Source organism: Phascolarctos cinereus, unplaced genomic scaffold, assembly GCF_003287225.1.
Source record: "Phascolarctos cinereus isolate Bilbo 61053 unplaced genomic scaffold, phaCin_HiC Scaffold_3;HRSCAF=262, whole genome shotgun sequence".
NCBI lineage: Eukaryota > Metazoa > Chordata > Mammalia > Diprotodontia > Phascolarctidae > Phascolarctos > Phascolarctos cinereus.
This window is the reverse complement of record NW_027555736.1, coordinates 148,934,879-148,955,896: the sequence shown is the minus strand read 5'-3', so window position 1 is coordinate 148,955,896 and position 21,018 is coordinate 148,934,879. Positions and strand designations below refer to the sequence as shown.

The 21,018-nt window shown below is 40.3% G+C and overlaps 1 protein-coding gene across 4 annotated transcripts in view; it reads right to left on the bottom strand.

The window, feature by feature from the left end:
• CORO2B (coronin 2B) overlaps positions 1-21,018 on the bottom strand; it is a 237,479-nt gene that overhangs the window by 34,041 nt on the left and 182,420 nt on the right. For all 4 annotated transcript variants that reach the window (XM_020982384.2, XM_020982393.2, XM_020982376.2 and 1 more), the window contains one exon: positions 17,849-17,965. In XM_020982384.2, the coding sequence (XP_020838043.1) occupies positions 17,849-17,965 (117 nt within the window). The remainder of the gene's footprint in view (positions 1-17,848; positions 17,966-21,018) is intronic.

The window sequence follows — 21,018 nt, the reverse complement described above, 5'->3', positions numbered from 1 at the left end:
CTGTGCATTTCCTCAGGTGTTCTTCACTCGAGGTGAGCATTTAGTAAACAGTGGTTGAACGAATGATAAAAATCCAATTTTTGCTCAGTGTTTTCATATAGCCCCGGTTGGAATATGTGTAATAAATGCAAAGCTTGTCTCATTCCCTTACTGATTGTTCAAATGGAAAAACTGCTTGTTTCTGGAGAATTAGGTAATGGGAATGAGCCTGGGATGATTCTGTCTGCTTGATTAAATCGTAAGAAGATCCTTGAAGACTAGGGTTATGTCTCCTAGTACGATGCCTTGTAGATATTCCTTTCAGCATTCCTGCTGAAATCCCCTGAGTAGATTAGATAAAGTTAGTCTGGGAAAGAGTAAACATGGTTGGTTCAACAGAGAAAGACAGAAGCAGGAACAGGTTGCCCTTAGCCGTGATACTGCCTGAAGGTTACACAGTCCCTTTGCCGTTGGTGCAGAATCCAAGGGGTTAACTGGACTTGGTCCAGCCCGCCAAGGTAATCACCACGGTCCCAGGCTAAGGGCAAAGGGACCGAATCCTTATTCTAAAGAAGTGTCTGGGCAGCTTAAGTAATTGGTGTCAAAGGGCTAAAGTTAATAAATAGTTAAACATAGCCTTCTTCAGGAGGTTTTTCCCAGCCCCCCTAGATCAAGGGTGGGGAACCTGCAGTTTTGAGGCCACATGTGACCCTCTACGTGCAGCCCTTTGACTGAATCCAAAATTCACAGAACAAACCCCCAGCCCTAGATGCTAGAGTTTTCCTCTCTAAGGTTACCTTCCATCTACTCTGTGTCTTGCATATTAACTATTTTTATACATTGGAATGCAAGTTCTTAGAGGACAAGAGCTGGTTTTGCTTTTTCTTTGGATTCTCAGTGCTTAGCGCAGTGCCTGGAACATTATAAGCTTAATAAATGCTTGTTGATGGACTGATAAAGTAGCATAGTCCGCTAGAGCCTGTCAGAAGAGGGAAATGGTAAGAGATGTTCAGGGCATTTCCAGAGGGTTTCAATCAATTAAAATCCCTCAAAAATCATTGGTTAAGTGTGTCCTAAGTGCTAGGTACTCAGTGCTGAGGATACAAAGGCAAAAACAGTCCCTGCCCTCAAAGAGCTCACATTCTAATGGGGTAGATAACATATAAATTACTTGGTTTATATGATATACACATAGTAGGGGAAAGGGTAACTCAGAACTTTTGCTACCATCTAAGCAGAAGGGCTCAAACCTCCCTGCTCATCCCTGCCCCACCTGGCCAGCCACTCTGGATGTAAAGGACTTTAGCTGGTACCCGGCTAGGCTCTGTCACTCTAATTACCCATTGACAGAGGCAATTCCTCCAGACAGAGGGGAACCTGGGAACTAGCACAGTTGCTGTTGCCCTACAAGAGCATGCTTGAGGTTATGATTCCAGGAATCCTAACAAGTTCCTGCCGATCACTGTTCTCTTACATGGAAGGAGAGACAGACATTTCTCAACAATAAACAATCTGTTGCAACCTACCTTTCCACCCCACCTCCCAACCTGCTGGTAATTGACTTTTCAGCCCCACTGAAGTACTCTCTGTCCCCTGTTTTTCTCCTGCCCTCTTTGGATTCTGAGTCTTGATTCCCCACCTTGCTCCTTGGGCCTGGAGTCTATTTCTTCCACCCCACACATCTTTGCCAAGTGATGTCCAACCTCTCCTTAAAGGTCTAGCTCACATGCTTTCCCAGGTTCTTGGTCTTCCCTCCTCAAATTTCTCTTAACACTTGGTCTGGACCCTTTGTTTGCACTTGGCACATTTTATATTGTGTTAGAATTATATATGAGCTTGTCTTATAATTCCTTCCTTTCCTTTCCCAGACCTGTGATTTCATCAGTGTTAGGAAGCTGCCATTATCACAAGAGCTGCATAAATAACAACAACAATAATGCTAATAGCTGACATTTACATAGTGCTTTGATTACAGTGTTTATGTGTGTGTGTGCATGTGTGTGTGTGTGTGTGTGTGTGTGTGTATAACCTCACTGAAACTCACAACCTCACAAGTTGACATTATTATTATCTCCACTTTACAGATGAGGAAACTGAGTCTCAAAAGGGTGAAGTGACTTGCCCTTGTCTGAGAGACTATTTGAAATCAGGTATTCCTCACTCAAAATCCACTATTCTGTTTACTAAGAAACTTAGATGTCCACCAAAAGCAGGTCAGTCACAATTTGGCAACCAATAGTCTTAGAGTTACCTGGGGGTACTGAAAAATTATGTGACTTGCCCAGGATCACACAGCCAGACGAGCTCTTTATCCACTATACCATAGTGCCTCTCCTGCCCAGATTCTTTCTATTAAATTGTAAGCTTCTTCAGGGTAGGTTTTTGCTAATTGAAAAGATGAAAAGTATAGTACAAGGCTCTTGTATTTCAGGGGTGGAAATGAAGAGCTGGCTTCTTATAAGGTAAAATCTCTCAATTCCCAATGAAAAAAATGTGAAGGAAGGTGGTCTAGCATCACTAGATTTCAAACTATATTACAAACAATCTGGCACTATCTAAGAAACAGAGTGGTGTATCACTAGAATAGATTAGGTACACAATACACAATAATAAATGACCACAGTAAGCTAGCATTTGATAAAAGCAAATATTTAAGCTTTGGGGACGAGAATTCACTATTTGACAAAAATTGCTGGGAAAACTAGAAAACAATCTAGTGGAAACTAGGCATAGATCAACATCTCACAATGAATACCAAGAAAAGGTCAAAATGAGTACATAATGTAGATATGAAAGATAATATCATAAACAAATTAGAGATCAAATCTAAGTCAGATCTAAGGATAAGGGAAGAGTAACTAAACAAAATATAGAGAGGTTCACAGGAGGTATAATGGATAATTTGTTTACATAAAATTTAAAGGCTTTTGTACAAACAAAACATGCAGCCAAAATTAGAAGGAAGGTAGGAAACTAGGAAAAACAATTTTATAGCAAGTTTCTCTGATAAAATCCTCACTTCTCAAATATATAGAAAACTGAGCCAAATTTATTTTTTAAAAGAAGAGCCATTCCCCAGTTGATAAATGGTCAAAAGATATGATAAGCAGTTTTCAGAAGAAGAAATCAAAGCTATCAATAGTCATATAAAATGCTCTAAAACACTATAATTTGAGAAATGCAAATTGAAACAACTGTGAGGTACCACATCACACCTCTCAGAGTGGCTAACAAGACAGAAAAGGAAAATAACAAGTGCTGGAAGGGATGAATAGGGACACTAATACCCTGTTAGTGAAGTTGTGAACTGATCCAACCATTCTGGAGAACAATTTGGAACTATGCCCTAAGGGCTATCAAACTGTACATACCTTTTGACCCAGCAAAACCACACTAAGTGTATATCTCAAAGAGATTAAAGAAAATGAAAAAGGACCCATATGTATTAAAACATATATAGCAGCTCTTTTGTGTGTGTGTGTGTGTGTGTGTGTGTGTGTGTGTGTGGCAAAGAACTGGAAGTTGAGGGGATGTCCATCAATTGGGGAATGGCTAACCAAGTTGTAGTATATGATTGTGATAGAATACTATTGTGCTATAAGTAATGATGAAGAGGAAGGTTTCAGAAAAAAACTGAGAAGACTTATATGAACTGATAAATGAAGTGAACAGAACCAGGAAAACATTGTACATAGTAAAAGCAATATTATAATGACGATTAACTCTGAAGGACATAGCTATTATGATCAAGACAATAATCTAAAACAATTCCAAAGGACTTAAGATGAAAAATGCTATCCACATCTAGAGGAAGAACTGATAAATACTGAGTGCAAATTGAAGCATACTTTTCCCACTTTCTTTATTTTTCTTGCTTTTTTTTTGCAACATGGCTAATATGAAAATGTTTTGTATGACTTCACATGTATAATAGGTAGCATATCGTTTGCCTTCTCAATGGGTAGGGGAGGGCTGGAAGGAGGGAATTTGAAATTCAAAATTTTTAAAAAGAAGATTAAAGGGAAATGAAGGAAGGAAGGAAGGAAGGAAGGAAAGAAGGAAGAAGGCTTCTAAAACACCAGTTCCCCAGGAGTCAAAGGGAATCATTCTTTCCAGAGTTCTCCAAGAGCAGAATTTGAATCAAACTACGCACTTTCAGCCTTTAAATGCTTCTCTTCTACCCTCAACACCCTCCCTCCTCCACTGAGAAGGCCATTCCCATCGCCTGCAATTTCCAGACCCCAAATGAACTAGCTACAAGAATCTCAAAGGAGAATAGATTTATGACCTGAAGCAAATTACTTAATTTTACTGAGATAACTTCTTAGACCAGCTCCAGTTTCCCTGATGTATATCTTGTATGTACATAGTTGTTTGCATGTTGTCTTCCCCATTAGAATGTTAGCTCTTTGAGGGCAGGAACTGTTTTTGTCTTTCTTTGTATCCTCAGTACCCAGTACAGCATCTGGCCCTGAGTAAGCACCTAATCAGTACTGATTGATTCAACAAGTTGACCTCAGACTAAGTTTTCTCATTTATATAATAGACGTAACACCTATAACGGTTGTTCTGGGTATCAAATGAAATAATGTATTTAAAGTGTTTTTCAAACCTTAAAGTGCTCAATATAACTGAAGATAGATCATACATTTAAAGGTGGGAGACACCTGATCTAGTTCACCCCTTCACTTTACAAATATAAATGTTAGCTGTTATTATTTTTGGGGGGTTTTGTGTGTGTGTGTGTGTGTGTGTGTGTGTGTGTGTGTGTGTGTGTTTTTGCTGGGCAATGGGGTTAAATGACTTGCCCAGGGTCACACAGCTAGTAAGTGTCAAGTGTCTGAGGCTGGATTTAAACTCAGGTCCTCCTGATTCCAGGGCTGGTGCTCTATCTACTGTACCACCTAACTGTCCCCTATTACTATTATTATTAATTATCAGATATAAGCTAGTGGTTCTCCATTCAATCCCCACCAGACATTGGAAATCACCCTTTTAGAAGACAAAAGACAATGGCTTTCCTCAACAGCTTTATGCTTTGCCTCTCCCCTTCCTTCATTCTCCCTATCATAAGGGACAAGAAGGAGCTGGACAACCTTCTTCCTATAAGGAAGTGAGTGTTCTCAACTAAGCCAGAAAACTCCACTATGCCTTTATTTCAGTTCCCCTCAAAAGACAAAACAGATTCTTAGTTAAAACAAAGATAGAGATCCCAGTGGCTCCCAGCATCCAATGAAAGAGGCTGATGGCACTCGGAGAGATAGGTGGATTTAGACACCCCCAGATCTAGGAGTAGAGAACTCATCATTTTCAGAGGGCTCATCTTTTCTAGAAATCAGGCTGGGGTACCCCTTGAGGGCAATTTTTCTTGTTGGTTCTTTCCTAGGTTGTGGGAAGTAGCAGGGATAATATGATACCCATGGCCTGGCCTGCTGACTCTGAGGACAGAGGTGGGGCCTAGCTTAAATCCTCTCCCAGAATTTCCTGTGTACTTATGGCGATGTATAAATAGCCCTCAATAGCTTAAGCATCTGGACAGAATCAGGGTTAAGGGACAGAAGCAAATTCCTAAGGTCAATGGAGCTGAGGAAGCAGGAGCTCTCTCTTTTTCACTCTGATTTAGAAGAACCTCAGTGGGGGCATTTCTCTCCCATACTTAGACACTTTCAGTACCCCACATTTGGTTCAAATAATAATAATAAAAATAATAGCAGCTAGTATTTACATAGCACTTTAAAACTTGCAAACTGCTTCATATAACTAAAGGAGTAATCCTCCCCATCCCTATCCTACCTCCCACCCCAGACACAGCCTCCAAACCAAGCAAGGTATTGTGGAAAAGAACCCAGGATTAGGAGTCAAGAGACACGGACAGATTCTAGCTCTGGGTTTGCCACTAACCTCCCCTGTTTCCTTGGGTTATTGGCTTAATTTCACCAGCCCCCAGCTGTCAGATAAGGGTAATAATACCTGCTCTAGCCACTGTACAAGGTCACAACTTGGGTGTGTAGCTTCAAAAAAGTCACCTAATCTTTCTGGGCCTCATCAGTAATATGGAGATAGATAAACTTGTCCTGCCTCCGTCCCACAGGGTTGTAACTTTCTGTGTGACCTTGGGTAAATGATTTCCCCTCTTTAAATCTTAACCTGAAAAATAAATGGATGACAATCAGAGTTTCTTAACCTCTGTTTTGGTGTGTGTTACAGACCACTTTGGCAGTCTGGTGAAGGCTAGAGGCAGGCCCTTCTCAGTAATGTTTTCCAATTTGTAATAAAATATGTAGAATTCCAAAGGAAACCAATGATATTAAATAAAGATGTAATATTTTTTCCCATCCAAGTTCTTGAACTTTGCATTAAGGACCCTGGACTAGGGGATCCCTCAGCTCCCTTCCAGCTCAAGAATCCCATAATTTAAAGAGCCTATATATGAAGCAAAGGAAGCCTAGGGTTTTCCTTTGCAGACAAGGAGAAAGCAGCCTACCCCCTACTCCTCTGGGCAGCAGCTCTTCTTCAAGGGCTGGGCTCCCTTTCCTGTTGAAGGGGCAGGGAGGGGAAGATGCTAAACAGCCCAGTAAGCAGTGGGTGAATGAAGAAAGGAATGTCAGAGAAAGAAGCAGGGTGGTGGGATAGAGAAGGGATAGTCTTCCCTGTCTTCCAGTCCTCTCCTCCCCCAGCACTCCTGGGACCTGTCTCTCTCTCTCTCTCTCTCTCTCTCTCTCTCTCTCTCTCTCTCTCTCTCTCTCTCTCTCTCTCTCTCTCTCTCTCTTTCTCTCTCTCTCTCTCCCCCTCTCTCCCCCCCCCTTTCTCCTTGAAATGTCAAAAAGAAAAAAGCCCAAACCCCTCCAATCTCCGCAGCCAGCCTGGGTCCCAGAGAGCAGGGAGTTAGAACAGGCCAGCTTGGAAACAAGATAGTGCTATTCCCAGCTGCATTCTCTATCTGCAGCAGAAGCTATAAAAAGAACTGCACTTCAACAATAGGTGACATCACCCAGTTGCAGAGAGAACTGGATTCTGCCAGATGCCTGGGAGAGATTTACAGCCCCCACCCCTCCCACGGGATAGGAGTGCCTTGGGAATCAGCTTCTGCACATTCTTCTGGACTCCAGAGGGATGGAGGTTAGACTGCAGGAGGAGCTTCTAACAGCCAGGGATGGCCATGGCAGTGGGGTGGAGGAAATGGGAGAATCCTCCAAGACGCCACAGCTGCTGTGGCATGCATGCCTGCTTCCTTTTAATGCCAAGGGAAAGAAGAACTAGCCCTTGTGATTTACCCTGATACCATCCCTCTCAGATTGCCATCCAAGTGGCCACAATTATACTCGTCAAATCACAGGACCATAAGATCCCTTGAAGGGAGCTCAGAGGCTATCCAATCCAACTCTCTCATTTTACAGGTGGAGAAACTGAGGCTCAGTGACTCAATCTATTCAATTGAATTCAATTCAAATCTCCTATGTGCAGGGCACTGGGCCAGTCTGAGGACGCAAGGATGAACTCAAACACAGCCCCTATTCTAGTAGAGGAGAGAAGGCAGGTAGGAACATAAATAACTACAATACAAATTATACACTAAGTATAAAGGAGAGGCTCATATAAAATGCTCTGGGAATTTCAGGGAGGTTACTTCCAGATTTCGGGGTGGAAAGGGGATCAAGAAAAGTCTCTAGGAGAAGGTGGCACCTGAGTTGAGCTGAAGTTCAGGAAGGATGGAGGCCAGGGACCACTTTGGGTATGAGCAAAAATACAAAGAGAGACAGGGAAATGAGAAAGAAGGAGGGTTTGGTGACATCTAATGGGCCCACTCAGACTGTCTGGTCTCATGAGCAGTACCTCATATATAAATAACTGCCATTTATATAGAGTATGTAATAGACCCCTGAAATTCTCAGAAAAATCTAGGTTCAAATCATACCTTAGCCACTTACTAGAAGACAGCAGGCAAGTCACTCGACTTTAGTTCCTGCTCTGTCCAATCAGGGAGTTGTATTAGATGGCCTTGAAGGGCCATCTCAATCTATGACTCTGTTTTGTGGTACCTAGAAGGTTACAATGCTCTACATACACATAAATCACCTCTTCAGAGCCTCACAACAACCCCGTGAGGAAGGTACTACAGAAGTATTATTGCTCCCATTTTTAATGTGAACATTTTCATGTTTTTTTCAACTTACATCTACAAACAATTTTAAACTTTTGTTTTTAAAAATTTTGAGTTCCAAATTCTCTCCCTCCCCTCCCCTCTCAATGAAAAAGAAGGCAAGCAATTAGATATAGATTACGGATGTGCAATCATGCAAAACATATTTCCATATTAGCCATGTTGCAAAAGAAAATACTGACCAAAAAAAAAATCCCAAGAAAAATAAAGTTAAAAGAAAGTATGTTTCAATCTGCATTCAGACTCCATTAGTTCTTTCCTGGAGGAGGATATGTTTTTCATCATTAGTCCTTAGAAATTGTCTTGAATCATTGTATTGCTGAGAATAGCTAAGTCATTCACAATTCATCATCGTACAATATTGCTGTTACTGTGCACAAGTTCTTCTGGTTCTGCTCACTTCACTTTGCATCAGGGCACGTAAGTCTTTCCAGGTTCTTCTGAAATCTGCCTGCTCATCATTTCTTATAGCACAATAGTATTCCATCACAATCATATACCACAGCTTGTTCAGCCATTCCTCAATCAATGGGCATCCCCTCAGTGCCACCACAAAAAGAGCTTATTGTTCCCATTTTACAGATGAAGAATCTGAAGCTCAGGGTTTGTTTGGTTTTTTTTAAGGGACTTGCTTGTGGTCAAACAGCTACTAAGTAGCCAGACAAGAGATTTGAACCCAGAGCTTCTAAACTCGAAGTCCAATATTCTATGTACTACTGAATAAAAATGAGGCTAGAAAGTTAGTCTGGTTTTGTTTGTTTGTGCTAGGCAATGGCATTAAGTAACTTGCCCAGGGTCATACAGTTAGTAAGTTCCAAGTACCTGGGGTCACATTTGAACTCAGGTCCTCCTGACTCCAGGGCTGGTGTTCTATCCACTGTACCCCCTAGCTTCCCCTAGAAGGTTAGTTTGGAGGACCAATGTGGCTTTCTTGTCCTCTTCATGGACTGCATAATAGAACGCTTATGTGGGAAGTTGGCAGGGCTACTCTATTGCCCCCAAATTTCTCCCCCCACTTCTCTGTAGCCTAGCACAGTGGGAGAACACTAGCATTTGGAGTTGGAGACTTGAGTTTGAATTCTGGCTCTGTCACTTACTCTCAGCTGGCAACTTAACCCCTTAGACCTCAGTTTCTTTATGTATAAAATGAGAGGTTTGAACTAGATGACTCTAAGATAACTTGCAGATCTAAGATATGTATGCTGATGGTAGTGGGAGTGGATTGGGTTCTAGGTATGGAGTCAGGAAGATGTGGATTTGAATCTTGCCTCAGACACATGAAGGAATTGGATGCGGTGACCTCAAAGGTCCCTTCCAGCTCTAAATAGATGACCTTGTGTCTGTCTTTCTTTTATATTTGTAACCTAAGCACTTATCACAGTGCTTGACACATAGGAAAAATGCTTTTATTCATCCTAGTACATTCCCTCATCTTACAGATGAGGAAACTGAGGCCCAGAAGTTTAAAATGCAAATCCCAGCAAGAGTAAATGAAATAAAACCATAGAATCTTAGTCATGGCTCTTCAGAAAGAAGGGAGAGACTGGGAATACTAAAGCTGTCCTGTCTCCAGGGAGTTGGATGCTCAAAGCTCCTTCCAGGTCAGCAGGGGCCTAGCAGCTGTGAACAGGCGCTTAATTCCTCCCTAGGTCACAGGAGGTAATCGCCTTCTCTGTGGATCACTGACTACACTGCCCCTCCACCAAATGCCCTCCTCTCCCGCCTCCCTCTCTTTGTTCTTTTGCTGATGCTGGATGTTTCCTTTGATAGGAATGCTTCGTCTTTCCCTTCCACTTGTCCACTTCCTATGCCCATCCTTCAAGGCTCAGCTCACATCCCTCTTTCTCCATGTAGCCTTCCTCCCTTGATCTCCCTAATCTTCACTGGTTTATCCCTTCTCTGAAATCCTATAACCTTTTTTTTTTTAATCTATACCACACAATCTAGCATGAAAGGCAGCAGGCCATGCTCCCCCACTTACAAGATGTTTGGTACAACATCTCTGAGCTTTAGATTTTTCATCTGTAAAATGGGTATAATAGCATTTGCATTACTTACCTCACAGGATTTTGGGGAGTTGAGTGCTTTGTAAAGAGCTACATAAATGTAAGCTATTATTATGCTGTCTCATTCAGCAATGGCTTCCTGTGTATATTTTCTCTCCACCTAAATCACATGTTCCTTTTGGGTAAAGGCCATGGCTTATACTCCACTGATACCTATGAAGAAATTTTTGTGTATATGTTTGATGCTGTTTTCTGTTCTGTCTCAAAGGTTGACCTCAAAAGCCCAAACCTATAAGGCAGCACTTCCCAAACTACGTTCCATGCAACCTTCATGCTCTGTGAGAAAATTTCAATGCTGGCAATATTTTTCCCATTAAAATATCTGGAGAAAGGAAAGAGACAAAGACAGTGAGAAAAAGAGATAAATACAAAGACAGAAAGGCAGAGACAGAGAGATACAGAAACAGACAGACACTAGGAGTTGATAAGTTACTGGAGAATGTGAGCCAAAGTTCATGGTGTTGCTCAAAATTCTTCAGTCAGGAGAGCTCTTGCTATTTTGCATAGAAGAGAGGGGCTGTTCTGGTAAGATTAAGACAGTTCCTTTATCACAGTGTCTCTCCATCCCTTTTCAGTATGAAGAAGAGCTCTGGGTAGATTTAACTCAGTCACAATGTATGATAAGACCTAATACCTAAAACTGGTTTCTGACCATAAGTTAGGGGACAACTGAACTGAGAGAGTCAGGGAAGGTAAGTTAGCATTCACTTCAGTACATTTTAGGTTAGAGAAGAGTTCAAAAGAAGGGAAGCAGTAAACAAAAGAGTTCTAAAGTGAATTCAAAGGGCAGAACTGATTTCAGCCTCTCTACCACCTGGTGCATGCAGCATAGCTAAGGAGAAGTCTGGAAAAAAATTCACAGCTATTAACAGAGAAGAATGAAGGAAGATTCATGGACATTGGTCTCAGTTTAGCTAAGAAGCTAAGAAGAGCTGAAGAAAACTTGGTGGCTATTGCCTGAGAATGTCAAGGAGGGATAACTACAGACTTACCTGTAAGGGAAAGGCTTACTAACCACAGCATCTCCAGTAGAGAGATGTAGTACAGAGGTGCACCTCAGCTAAAGATTACAGAAGAGTCTGAAATGGCTGAATGAAAAAGCTATAACCTCTTTTCTTCAAGGGAGAGGCTTGTTAAAGATAACAGCATTCCCTCCACCCCCAGTGGACGGTGGAAGTGGCTAAAAGAGCTGGTGAATGAGTTGTAACCACAGAGTGCTTAGTAGATGCTGTTTTGGAGTATTAAGTGACCCTGGAAATAATCAAAGCTGACAAACAACTGAAATGGAGAGAGAGCAGCACTTTCCAGGGAGCCTTAGAGAGCAACACCTGGTGGGAACAAGATCAGCAGAGAGCATCACAACGATATCAACAGTTTTGTGTCATTTACCCCACCATGTGTACATCCTGGCCTCATGTTCATGTGTATTTCTTCATGTGTGGATGCCTACATGTTCTATCAGTGACTATCCCATACATAATTCCTATAAATATTAATTCTTTGTGTATGGATTTATAGGAGAGTAACTTCATGGGAAGTGGCAAATTTTTATCATTTTATTTACACTGCTATTTAATAACTCACTCAGACAGGTACATATAAATATACAAAGTATGAGTAACAAGCAAGGAGATTTCACGTGCCCAGAGAATTCATTGATCAAATTAGGTTTTTAAAAGGCATGTGCAGAAGATAGAAGAAAGGGGGAGACAAGTGAAGATGAATATAAAATAACAGTATGAGAATATTCTCTGTTAGAATAGTGTTGAGGCACTAAGTCTCCAAATAAGCTAAATCACATGAAGGATGTTAAAAACAAAAACAAAAGGCCTTTTTAAAGCTTTACTGTGATAGGGGGGAGGATTAAAAAAAGAGAAACAGCTTCTGCTAAAGGTGGATGGCATGATTATAACCAAGAGTGGAGAGAAGACAGAATTACTCATCTTTTATTTTGCTTCTATTTTCTCTGCCAGAGAGAGTGAACTCTAGATTGCACAGGCCAAGAATGTCCAATTTTAAATTGAAACTCAAGAGAAGTACAGAGATGAGGTTGAACAACTACTTTTTGTCACATGTTGTAGGAGAATCCCTGTTCTGGTACAGGTTGTACTTGATGGCCTCTGAGGTCCCTTCTAGCTTTGAGATTCTGTGATACTGTGATAGCTTTAGACCAGAGAGGGAGAGAACACTTAGCTGTCCTTTCTAAGTTCCCAAGTCACCAAGCCCAGGTTACTAACTTGGGAACATGATGGCAAAGCAACTAGTTCTGTTAGAATGTGAGAGGGTCTAAAAGACTGGAGGTGAGTAAATGCTCCCCCCCAAAAAAAAGAGTAGAGTCTGAAAACCATGAACCTATAATTAGATTGCTGGTGAAATCCTAGAATATACCATTAAAGTATAACAATGAATTATTACAGTATAAGGGATGGGCTGGATTTGCAGAGCTCCTAGCACCCTCAGGGATTAAATAACCTTGACAGTCATAACAATCTTAATCTTATCCTGCTCTAGTCAATTCCCAGACTTGGTGGGAAACTTTAGAGGTTAACTCCATAATAAACTCAAATTGGGTATTTATTTCAAAGTTACAAAATTATGAAAGTCACTCAAATCACATTCCTAACATCATGCCACTTTACAAAAATCAAAGCAGTCTAACCCCCTTCATTTTATAGTTGAAGAAACTGAGGCCTACATAGACTTAGTCAAAGTCTAGTAGGTCATAAATAGCAGAACTGAGAATCAAATTCAGGTACTTTCCCTCTGAATTTAGCACTCTTTCCATGGTAGTCCGCTGCCTCCCTCCTATCAGGTAGGTACCCAAATTAGCTACCGTATCACTTTGATTCGTTACTGTTTTTGTGTTCAGATTTTTGTTGTATATGCCTTCATTCATACCTTGCAAAGGATTCATTTGTTCATTCATTCATTCATTCATCCAGTCTTGCCCTAAAGCTCTCAGGTGAAGGAAGAGAAGCCTTTTAGTCAGTCTATAACTATTTACCCAGGGCCAACTGGCCATAGTTTTGGTACAGGATTAATCCTCGAGATAGATGCTAAAGAATAATGATAATGGCTCACATTTATTTAGTGACTTAATGTTTATAAAGCACTTTTATCACAATACCATCCCCATTTTACAGATGAAGAAACTGAAGCTTGGAGAGGTTAAGTGATTTATTCATAGTCATACAGCCACAGTCTTTACCCTTAGGGAGTTCCTGGTCTTTCCTCATGTAGATTCTTCATGGGATACTGTCTGATCCTCCATCCCCAACCCTCACCCCTATTTCTACATACTAAAAATCCTATCCCATCTTTCAAGACCCAATCATTCATTTATTCTTTCTTTCAATGAACTCACATTTACAGATCAAAAGCTATATGTCAGGTACTGTGGAGAAAACTAAGATAAATAGAACATGACCCTTGCCATTTAGAAAGTACTAGACCAGGGACAGGGAACCTGTGACCTTGAGGCCACATGTGGCCTTCTAGGTCCTTGGGTGTGGCCTTTTAACTAAGACCATGTTTTACAGAACAAATCCTTTTATTAAGGGGATTTATTCTGTGAAGTTTGGATTCAGTCAAAGGGCCGCACTTGAGGACCTAGAAGGCCACATGTGGCCTCGAGGCCACAGGTTCCCTGCCCCTATACTAGGAGACAAGACACAAGAATACAATATGAGAAGGTGTATGTTGGGTGTCACATAAATCATACAACCAAATTTCCATGGGTATTTAGATATGAAATTTTTACTGTGTCATTTTAAGGAAAATACTTTGTTAATCTTAAGTCACAAAATAAATGCAAATTACTAAGACTATGCCCTGGTTGGGACTGGACAAAATATTTGTGAACTTACTAAGGAGCTAATTTTACCTGAGAGATGTAGAGTTAGAGTAGGAGGCCCATTTTGTCCTTATGCGTCCAAAGCTTTGAAAAGTGTGAGTGCTCTAGATGGGTATTTTAACACAGCCCGGACCTGGGTTGGATCAAGATAGCACATGGGGGGTGGAGCCAAAAAGCCATGACTTGCTTGAGCTCTCCCCTAACCCCCTCCAAATACTTAAAAAAAATAGTTCTAAACAAATTCTAAAGCAGCAGAACCTACAAAAAGACAGAGTGAAACAAATTTCCAGCCCAAGAAAACCTTGATGGTTGATTGGGAAGGTATGTTGTGCTGGGCGGGGAGAGGAACGCAGTTCAGCGTGGGTGCACAGGCAAAACAGGGTGCCTCAGCAAACCTGAAGCAGTCCTTACAGGACTAAATCATGGGCAGCTGTGGTGGTTTCCTGACTTATGAACCCATGAATGCCAAAGACAACTTATAAGGTCAGTAGGGAAAGTCTGTGACTGCAGTGAGGAGAAGCTTGGTCCTAGCCCCAGTCCCTGCCCACAGCCCAGGGGCAGTGGCTGCTTTCTGAGCTTCTGGCCCACAGACTGAGGAGGAATTGAGTGGCTGATCAGAGGGGGATTGCAGGGATCTCTGCTGGTGCAGGATTCTCTTGCTTTGCCCATGCTTGGTTTTGGGTCACAGTTCTGGGTGGCGGTCCTGGGGTGAGGAGGAACGCTGGCATGGTGGAGCTTGTAGTGGTGGTAGAGAGGAAATCTTCCTCACAGTTCCAAGGCAGAAAAGAGTACTTGTGGTCACTGATAGACCAAAGCACAGGTCAGGAAAGGAGCAAACGTCTCACCCCTTATCATACCACCTTGGAAGAACTGAAAATTTACAGGTCCCCAGAAGTATTTCTGAAAACAACTGCACAAATCCCCCAAAGCTCAGGACAGTACATTCTCCACACTGGAAGCAGACCCCTACCTTAAGAAAGAGTTTATAACTCAAGTAATTGGCTGGGATCATGAGCAAGCCTCACAAAAAACATCAGACCATATAGTCTTTCTTTGGTGACAAAGAAGATCAAAACATACAACCAGAAGAAGACAACAAAGTCAAAGCTCCTACATCCAAAGACTCCAAGAAAAATATGAATCAGTCCCAGGCCATGGAAGAGCTCAAAAAGGATTTTGAGAAGCAAGTAAGGGAAGTAAAGGAAAAACTGGGAAGAGAAATGAGAGTGATGCAAGACAATCAGGAAAAACAAGTCAACAGCTTGCTAAAGGAGACACAAAAAAAATGCTGAAAAAGTAACATCTTTAAAAAATATCCTAATACAAATGGCAAAAAAGGTACAAAAAGCCAATGAAGAGAAAAATACCTTAAAAAGCAAAATTGGCCAAATGGAAAAGGAAGTCCAAAAGCTTACTGAAGAAAATATTTTCTTAAAAATTAGAATGGAGCAATTGGAAGCTAGTGACTTTATGAGAAAACATTGAAAAACAAAACAAAAAGAATGAAAAAATAGAAAACAATGTAAAATATCTCATTGGAAAAACAACTGACCTGGAAGATAGATCTAGAAGAGAGAATTTGAAAATTATTGGACTATCTGAAAGCTGTGATCAAAAAAAAAAAGAGCCTAGACATCATCTTTTAAGAAATTATCAAGGAAAACTGCCCTGATATTCTAGAACCAGAGGGCAAAACTGAAATTGAAAGAATCTACCAATGACCTCCTGAAAGAGATCCCCAAAGGAAAACTCCTACAAATATTGTAGCCAAATTCCAGAGTTCCCAGGTCAAGGAGAAAATATTGCAAGCAGCCAGAAAGAAACAATTCAAGTATTGTGGCAACACAATCAGGATAACACAAGATTTAGCAGCTTCTACATTAAGGAACCAGAAGGCTTAGAATATAATATTCCAATCAAAAAAAAAAGAATATAATATTCCAGAGGGCAAAGGAGATAAGATTACAACCAAGAAACACCTACTCAGCAAAACTGAGTATAATCCTTCAGGGGGAAAAAAATGGACATTCAGTGAAACAGAGGACTTTCAAGCATTCTTGATGAAAAGACCAGAGCTGAATAGAAAATTTGACTTTCAAATACAAGACTCAAGTGAAACATGAAGAGGTAAACAGGAAAGAGAAATCAAAGAGACTTGTTAAGGTTGAACTGTTTACATTCCTGCATGGAAAGATGATATTTGTAACTCATGAGACCTTTGTCAGTATTAGGATAATTGGAGGGGGAAAAAAGTATATGTATGTATATAGATAGATAGATAGATAGATAGATAGATAGATAGATAGATAGAGGGCATAGGGTGAATTGAAGATGAAGGGGTGATATATGGAGAATAGAATTAAGGGGTAAGAGAGGATTATACTGGCAGAAGGAGAAAGGGAGAGGTAGAATGGGGTAAATTATCTCACATAAAACAGACAAGAAAAGGCTTTTACAGTAGAGGGGAAATGGGGGAAGGTTTGAGGGAATGAGTGAATCTTATTCTTATCGGATTTGGCTTAAGAATGGAATAACATACACACTCAATTGGGTATGGAAATCTATCTTACCCTACAGGAAAACAGTGGAGGAAGGGGACAAGAGAGCAGGGGAATGATAGAGGAGAAGGCAGATTACAGGAGGGGGTAATCAGAAGAAAACACTTCTAAGGAGGGACAGGGTCAAAAGAGAGAATAGAATAAATGGGGGGTGGGATAGGATTAAGGGAAATATATTTAGCTTTTTACATGACAACTATGGAAGTATTTTGCATGACTACCCATGTATAACCTGTATTGCATTGCTTGCCCTCTCAATAAGGGTGAGTGGGGATGGAGGAAGGGAGAAAATTTGGAACCCAAAGTTTTAAAAACAAATGTTAAAAAAAATAGTTTCCTCATGCAACTGGGAAATAAGGTATACAGGAAATGGGGTATGGAAATCTATCCTGCCCTACAGGAAAATTGAAGAGGAAGGGGATAAGCGAAGAGGGGAGAGATAGAAGGGAGGGCAGATTAGGGGAGAGGGTATTCAGAATGTATGCCATCTTAGGGTGGGGAGAGGGACGAGATGGGGAGAAAATTTAGAACTCAAAATCTTGTGGAAGTGAATGTTGAAAACTAAAAATAAATAAACAGACTTCAGACTGAAAAAAAGATAGCACATGGGCTCCTACAATGCCATCCAAGGAAAAGCATCTAGTCCACAAGGGAGGAAATCAGGGCCTAGTAGGCAGCAGAACTGGAGCTCCAAGTTCAATGTTCTTCTTAGGATGCTCCCCTTAACAACACACCAGGCACTGTGCTAGGTAAAAACAGTCCCTGTCCCCAAGGAGCTTCATGGATGACACCCCTCTCTCCTTTCCTTTAGATGAATTGCATGTTCACATCTTCAGAAGACACCTAAATTATATTTAGTTCTGTTTCCCCCTGCTACCAACTGGAACAGATGAAACCCCTAAAGTTCACAATCAGTGAATCATTTTATACTTGTTTGTCCTAATTCACATCCTACCCTATCCCCCCAACTCACCACCTCCCAGGGAAGATCAGGGTATGAACAAGGAGGTCAGACTGAATGGCAGAAAGAGAACTAGTTATAAGTGTTCTTTGCTTACTCCCTCCTTTCTCCCTTTCCTCACTTCCCTTTTCATTCCCTTCCTTCCTTCCTTCTTCCTTCCTTCCTTCCTTCCTTCCTTCCTTCCTTCCTTCCTTCCTTCCTTCCTGTGCATGGAGAATCAGAGCATATACTTCATTGAGGAAAGCCACCTTAGTCTTACTTCCTACTTACTGATGTGTCCTCTGAGCAAGATGCAATGATGTTGTCAATGAAGGGATTCCATTTGATGTCTAGCACGTTGCCTTGGTGACCACAAACTTTGGGATAGTTGGGCTCAATTCGACCTGTCTGAAGGAGAGAATGGAAGAGGTAGCATTAGTTCTAAAGCCATCAGGGAATACATACCCTTAACGTTAGGACTTCACAGATGTAACAGTATCATTTTCTCCAACTAAACTATCAGTTCTTTGAAGGACTGTGTCATTACTTTTTTGCATCCTTCCAAGTGCCTAGCATAGGACCATAAACCAATTAGCCTATTATTGTTATTTTAATAAAAAATAATTATTAATAACAACATATAACAATTCAGTATAATGCCTGGTGCTTAATAAATGCTTATTGATTATGTGGCACTTTATGGTTACAAAGTAACACCAATATCTAATGTGTCACTTGGACCATGTCTTATACTATTTTTTGTATCCTTCTAAGTGCCTAGCATAGGGCCATGCATTTAGTAACAGATTATTAATAATAAATTATTTTCATTTGTAATAATTATCATTTGCTATTAATAATAGCATTATAATAGCTTAGCACAATGCTTGGTACATAGTAGGCACTCAATAAATGCTTATTGACTATATGGCATCTTATTTTTCACAAAGTGGCACTGACTACAAAGCTACAAAGTGGCACTATTATCTCACTTAGTCTTTACAATAACCTTGTGGTGTGGATTATGCTCATATTATTATCTCTATTTTATGGATGAGGAAACTGAGCCTCAGAAGGCTGAAGTGACTTGCCTAAAGTCATAATACGAAGTGACAGGACCCAGGCCTTCTGAATCCAAGTCCAATTTTCTTTCCACTAGACTATTTTGCCTCTCTAGGTAGGTACTCAAATAGTTTTTGATTTCCTATTTCAATGTTTCTCAGATTGTGTTTTCCAGAATCAGGATGTCCCACATGATATGAATAAGGGTTTCAAGTGACAATTTTGATTCTATCAGTATTTCCCCATCCTTAAATACTAACCTGTATAATCTGTGTAAAGGGTATGACTATGGACCCATATGGGCAGTGTAATCTACAGGTATAAATATCTAACATGATAGCCAAACCCCATTACTCTCTCTCTGGGTTGGCATGCACCCTAACTTGCCCTCACACTAATAGTTTGAGGTGTTTTTTTTTTTTTGCTTGGGGTTGTGGGGTGGAAGGTGCAACATAGCCACGACCATTCAGCTACTATTTTCTCAGGTTTCTAGGGGCAACTTTGATATGCGTGAGGATGTACTCATACTACTTTCTGCTTCCAGGCTCCTGAACTAGCAACAGTGTGTTTCTCTTTTACACAAAATCAGTCACCATGACACCAATGACTCTTTAAACATGAAACATTTGCTTAATGATAAGGTAAAACCAAGAATACTCAATAGAAGACTAAAATGAGAATAATCACAACATCTGCTCAATAGAAAAAAAAAGCAGTAGAAATTAAAATATATCTTCCCATAAATCTGGGTCACACTCATCCTACCAATACACACAATGCCTGTAGAAAAAAAGTGGGCCCACACTTACAGAAATCAAGAAGGAAGGAAAATAAGCAAAGAAACCCATGTATATAGAACAACTCACAACTCTCCTGAGTCTCTTTAGAGAACAGTTAGCAACATCTCAGCTGTTGGGCAAAATTACTTCTGTGTTACCTGTTTCCTTTCTGGTCCTCACAGTTCTACTGCTAAACATAGCTATTTCTCTGATACTCGTGGGACACTGAAGCAGTAGAAAAACTCTTTTAGTACATAGCCACCCTTTGCAGGGTGCTAAGAAAGTGTTACTCTTTTTCAGTCATAAGTAATTCCATCAAGTGGGAGAACTGCCAAGCTCCTCAGCTCTGTTCTGGTCTCTGAGGAGTTTCTCCCTCTCAAGCTGAGGCAGTTCTCTTCTGTTCCTCAGAACAACAGTCTATTTCTCCTCTATCTTTTGATTGAGAGGCCATTTTTCTAAAGTTGATTTTTATCAGTTTTCTTTACACCAATGCTTTTTTAGCCTTTTTCAGAAACCAAAATGTTTATATAAGAAAAGAGCAATATCTTACATGTGTATTAAAGATGAATACTTTTTGGCAGTTTTCCACATATACATATACATATGTGTGTGTGCAAGCATTGTGTGTATATATATATCTGTGTGTGTGTATATGTATCTATATATATTTCTATCTCTCTCTATATGTGTGTATATGTATATATACACATACACACATATGGAGAGTAAGACAGAGTGAGAGACTTTATTTTTTTCTATTTTGTTCTGAAATTTCCCCAGGCTCATTCTTTATCCATAACTCTTCTATATCAAGAGGCCTCCCTGACTAGTATTTATGCATCCATCATAGCATTTTATATTCAAAAGTGTTCTCTGGCCCAAATAGTTTGGGAAATTCTTTTGTACCAAAATGATACCAGAGAATCCATCCTACTGTCCCCACTACCATTTGGAGATCAGAGTGGAGGGAGACCCATGTTCTGATTAGCTATCCCTCATGGACAATTCTGTGAAGCCTGTTACCACAGCTTACCTCAATCAATCTCTTCTCTATGGCCTCCTTCAAGTCAAATTGAAGAGTATTTAATTTTATGTCTCATTTTTTAAGAAGGCTACTCTCATTGAAGAGATTATGTTTAACTATCATCAGTCAAATTTGAGGGGTATTGGTTCTATCAGTAAGTTGGTAAGAATTTAAATAAGAACTCATTAAACAAATTTAAAATAGGTAGAGGTAGAGTAGGAAAGAGAGAAGCCTTAAACTGAATAAAATTCTGAAACATAACGCAAACGGGGGGGTCCCCCTTTATGCTTGGGTATTTCTGAAAATATGTGTCTAAATTAAATTTTTTTAAATTGAATCACATTTTAAATATGCTGAGAAATCAACTCACTTAAGGAAACCAGAGACTGAATCCTGTGGTAAAGAATCCTTTCATAAAGTGATTGTTCTGCCTGCTCCACACTCCCTCAATTCAAGATCAGATTTTCAACATAAGATATGAAAAAAAAAACCCAAGATTTTTTTCCTCTTAAAAAAAACTTACTATATATTGTTTTAAAATTATCTTAATTTCCAAATATATCCATCCATCATCCCCTCCCCAATGAGTCATCTAG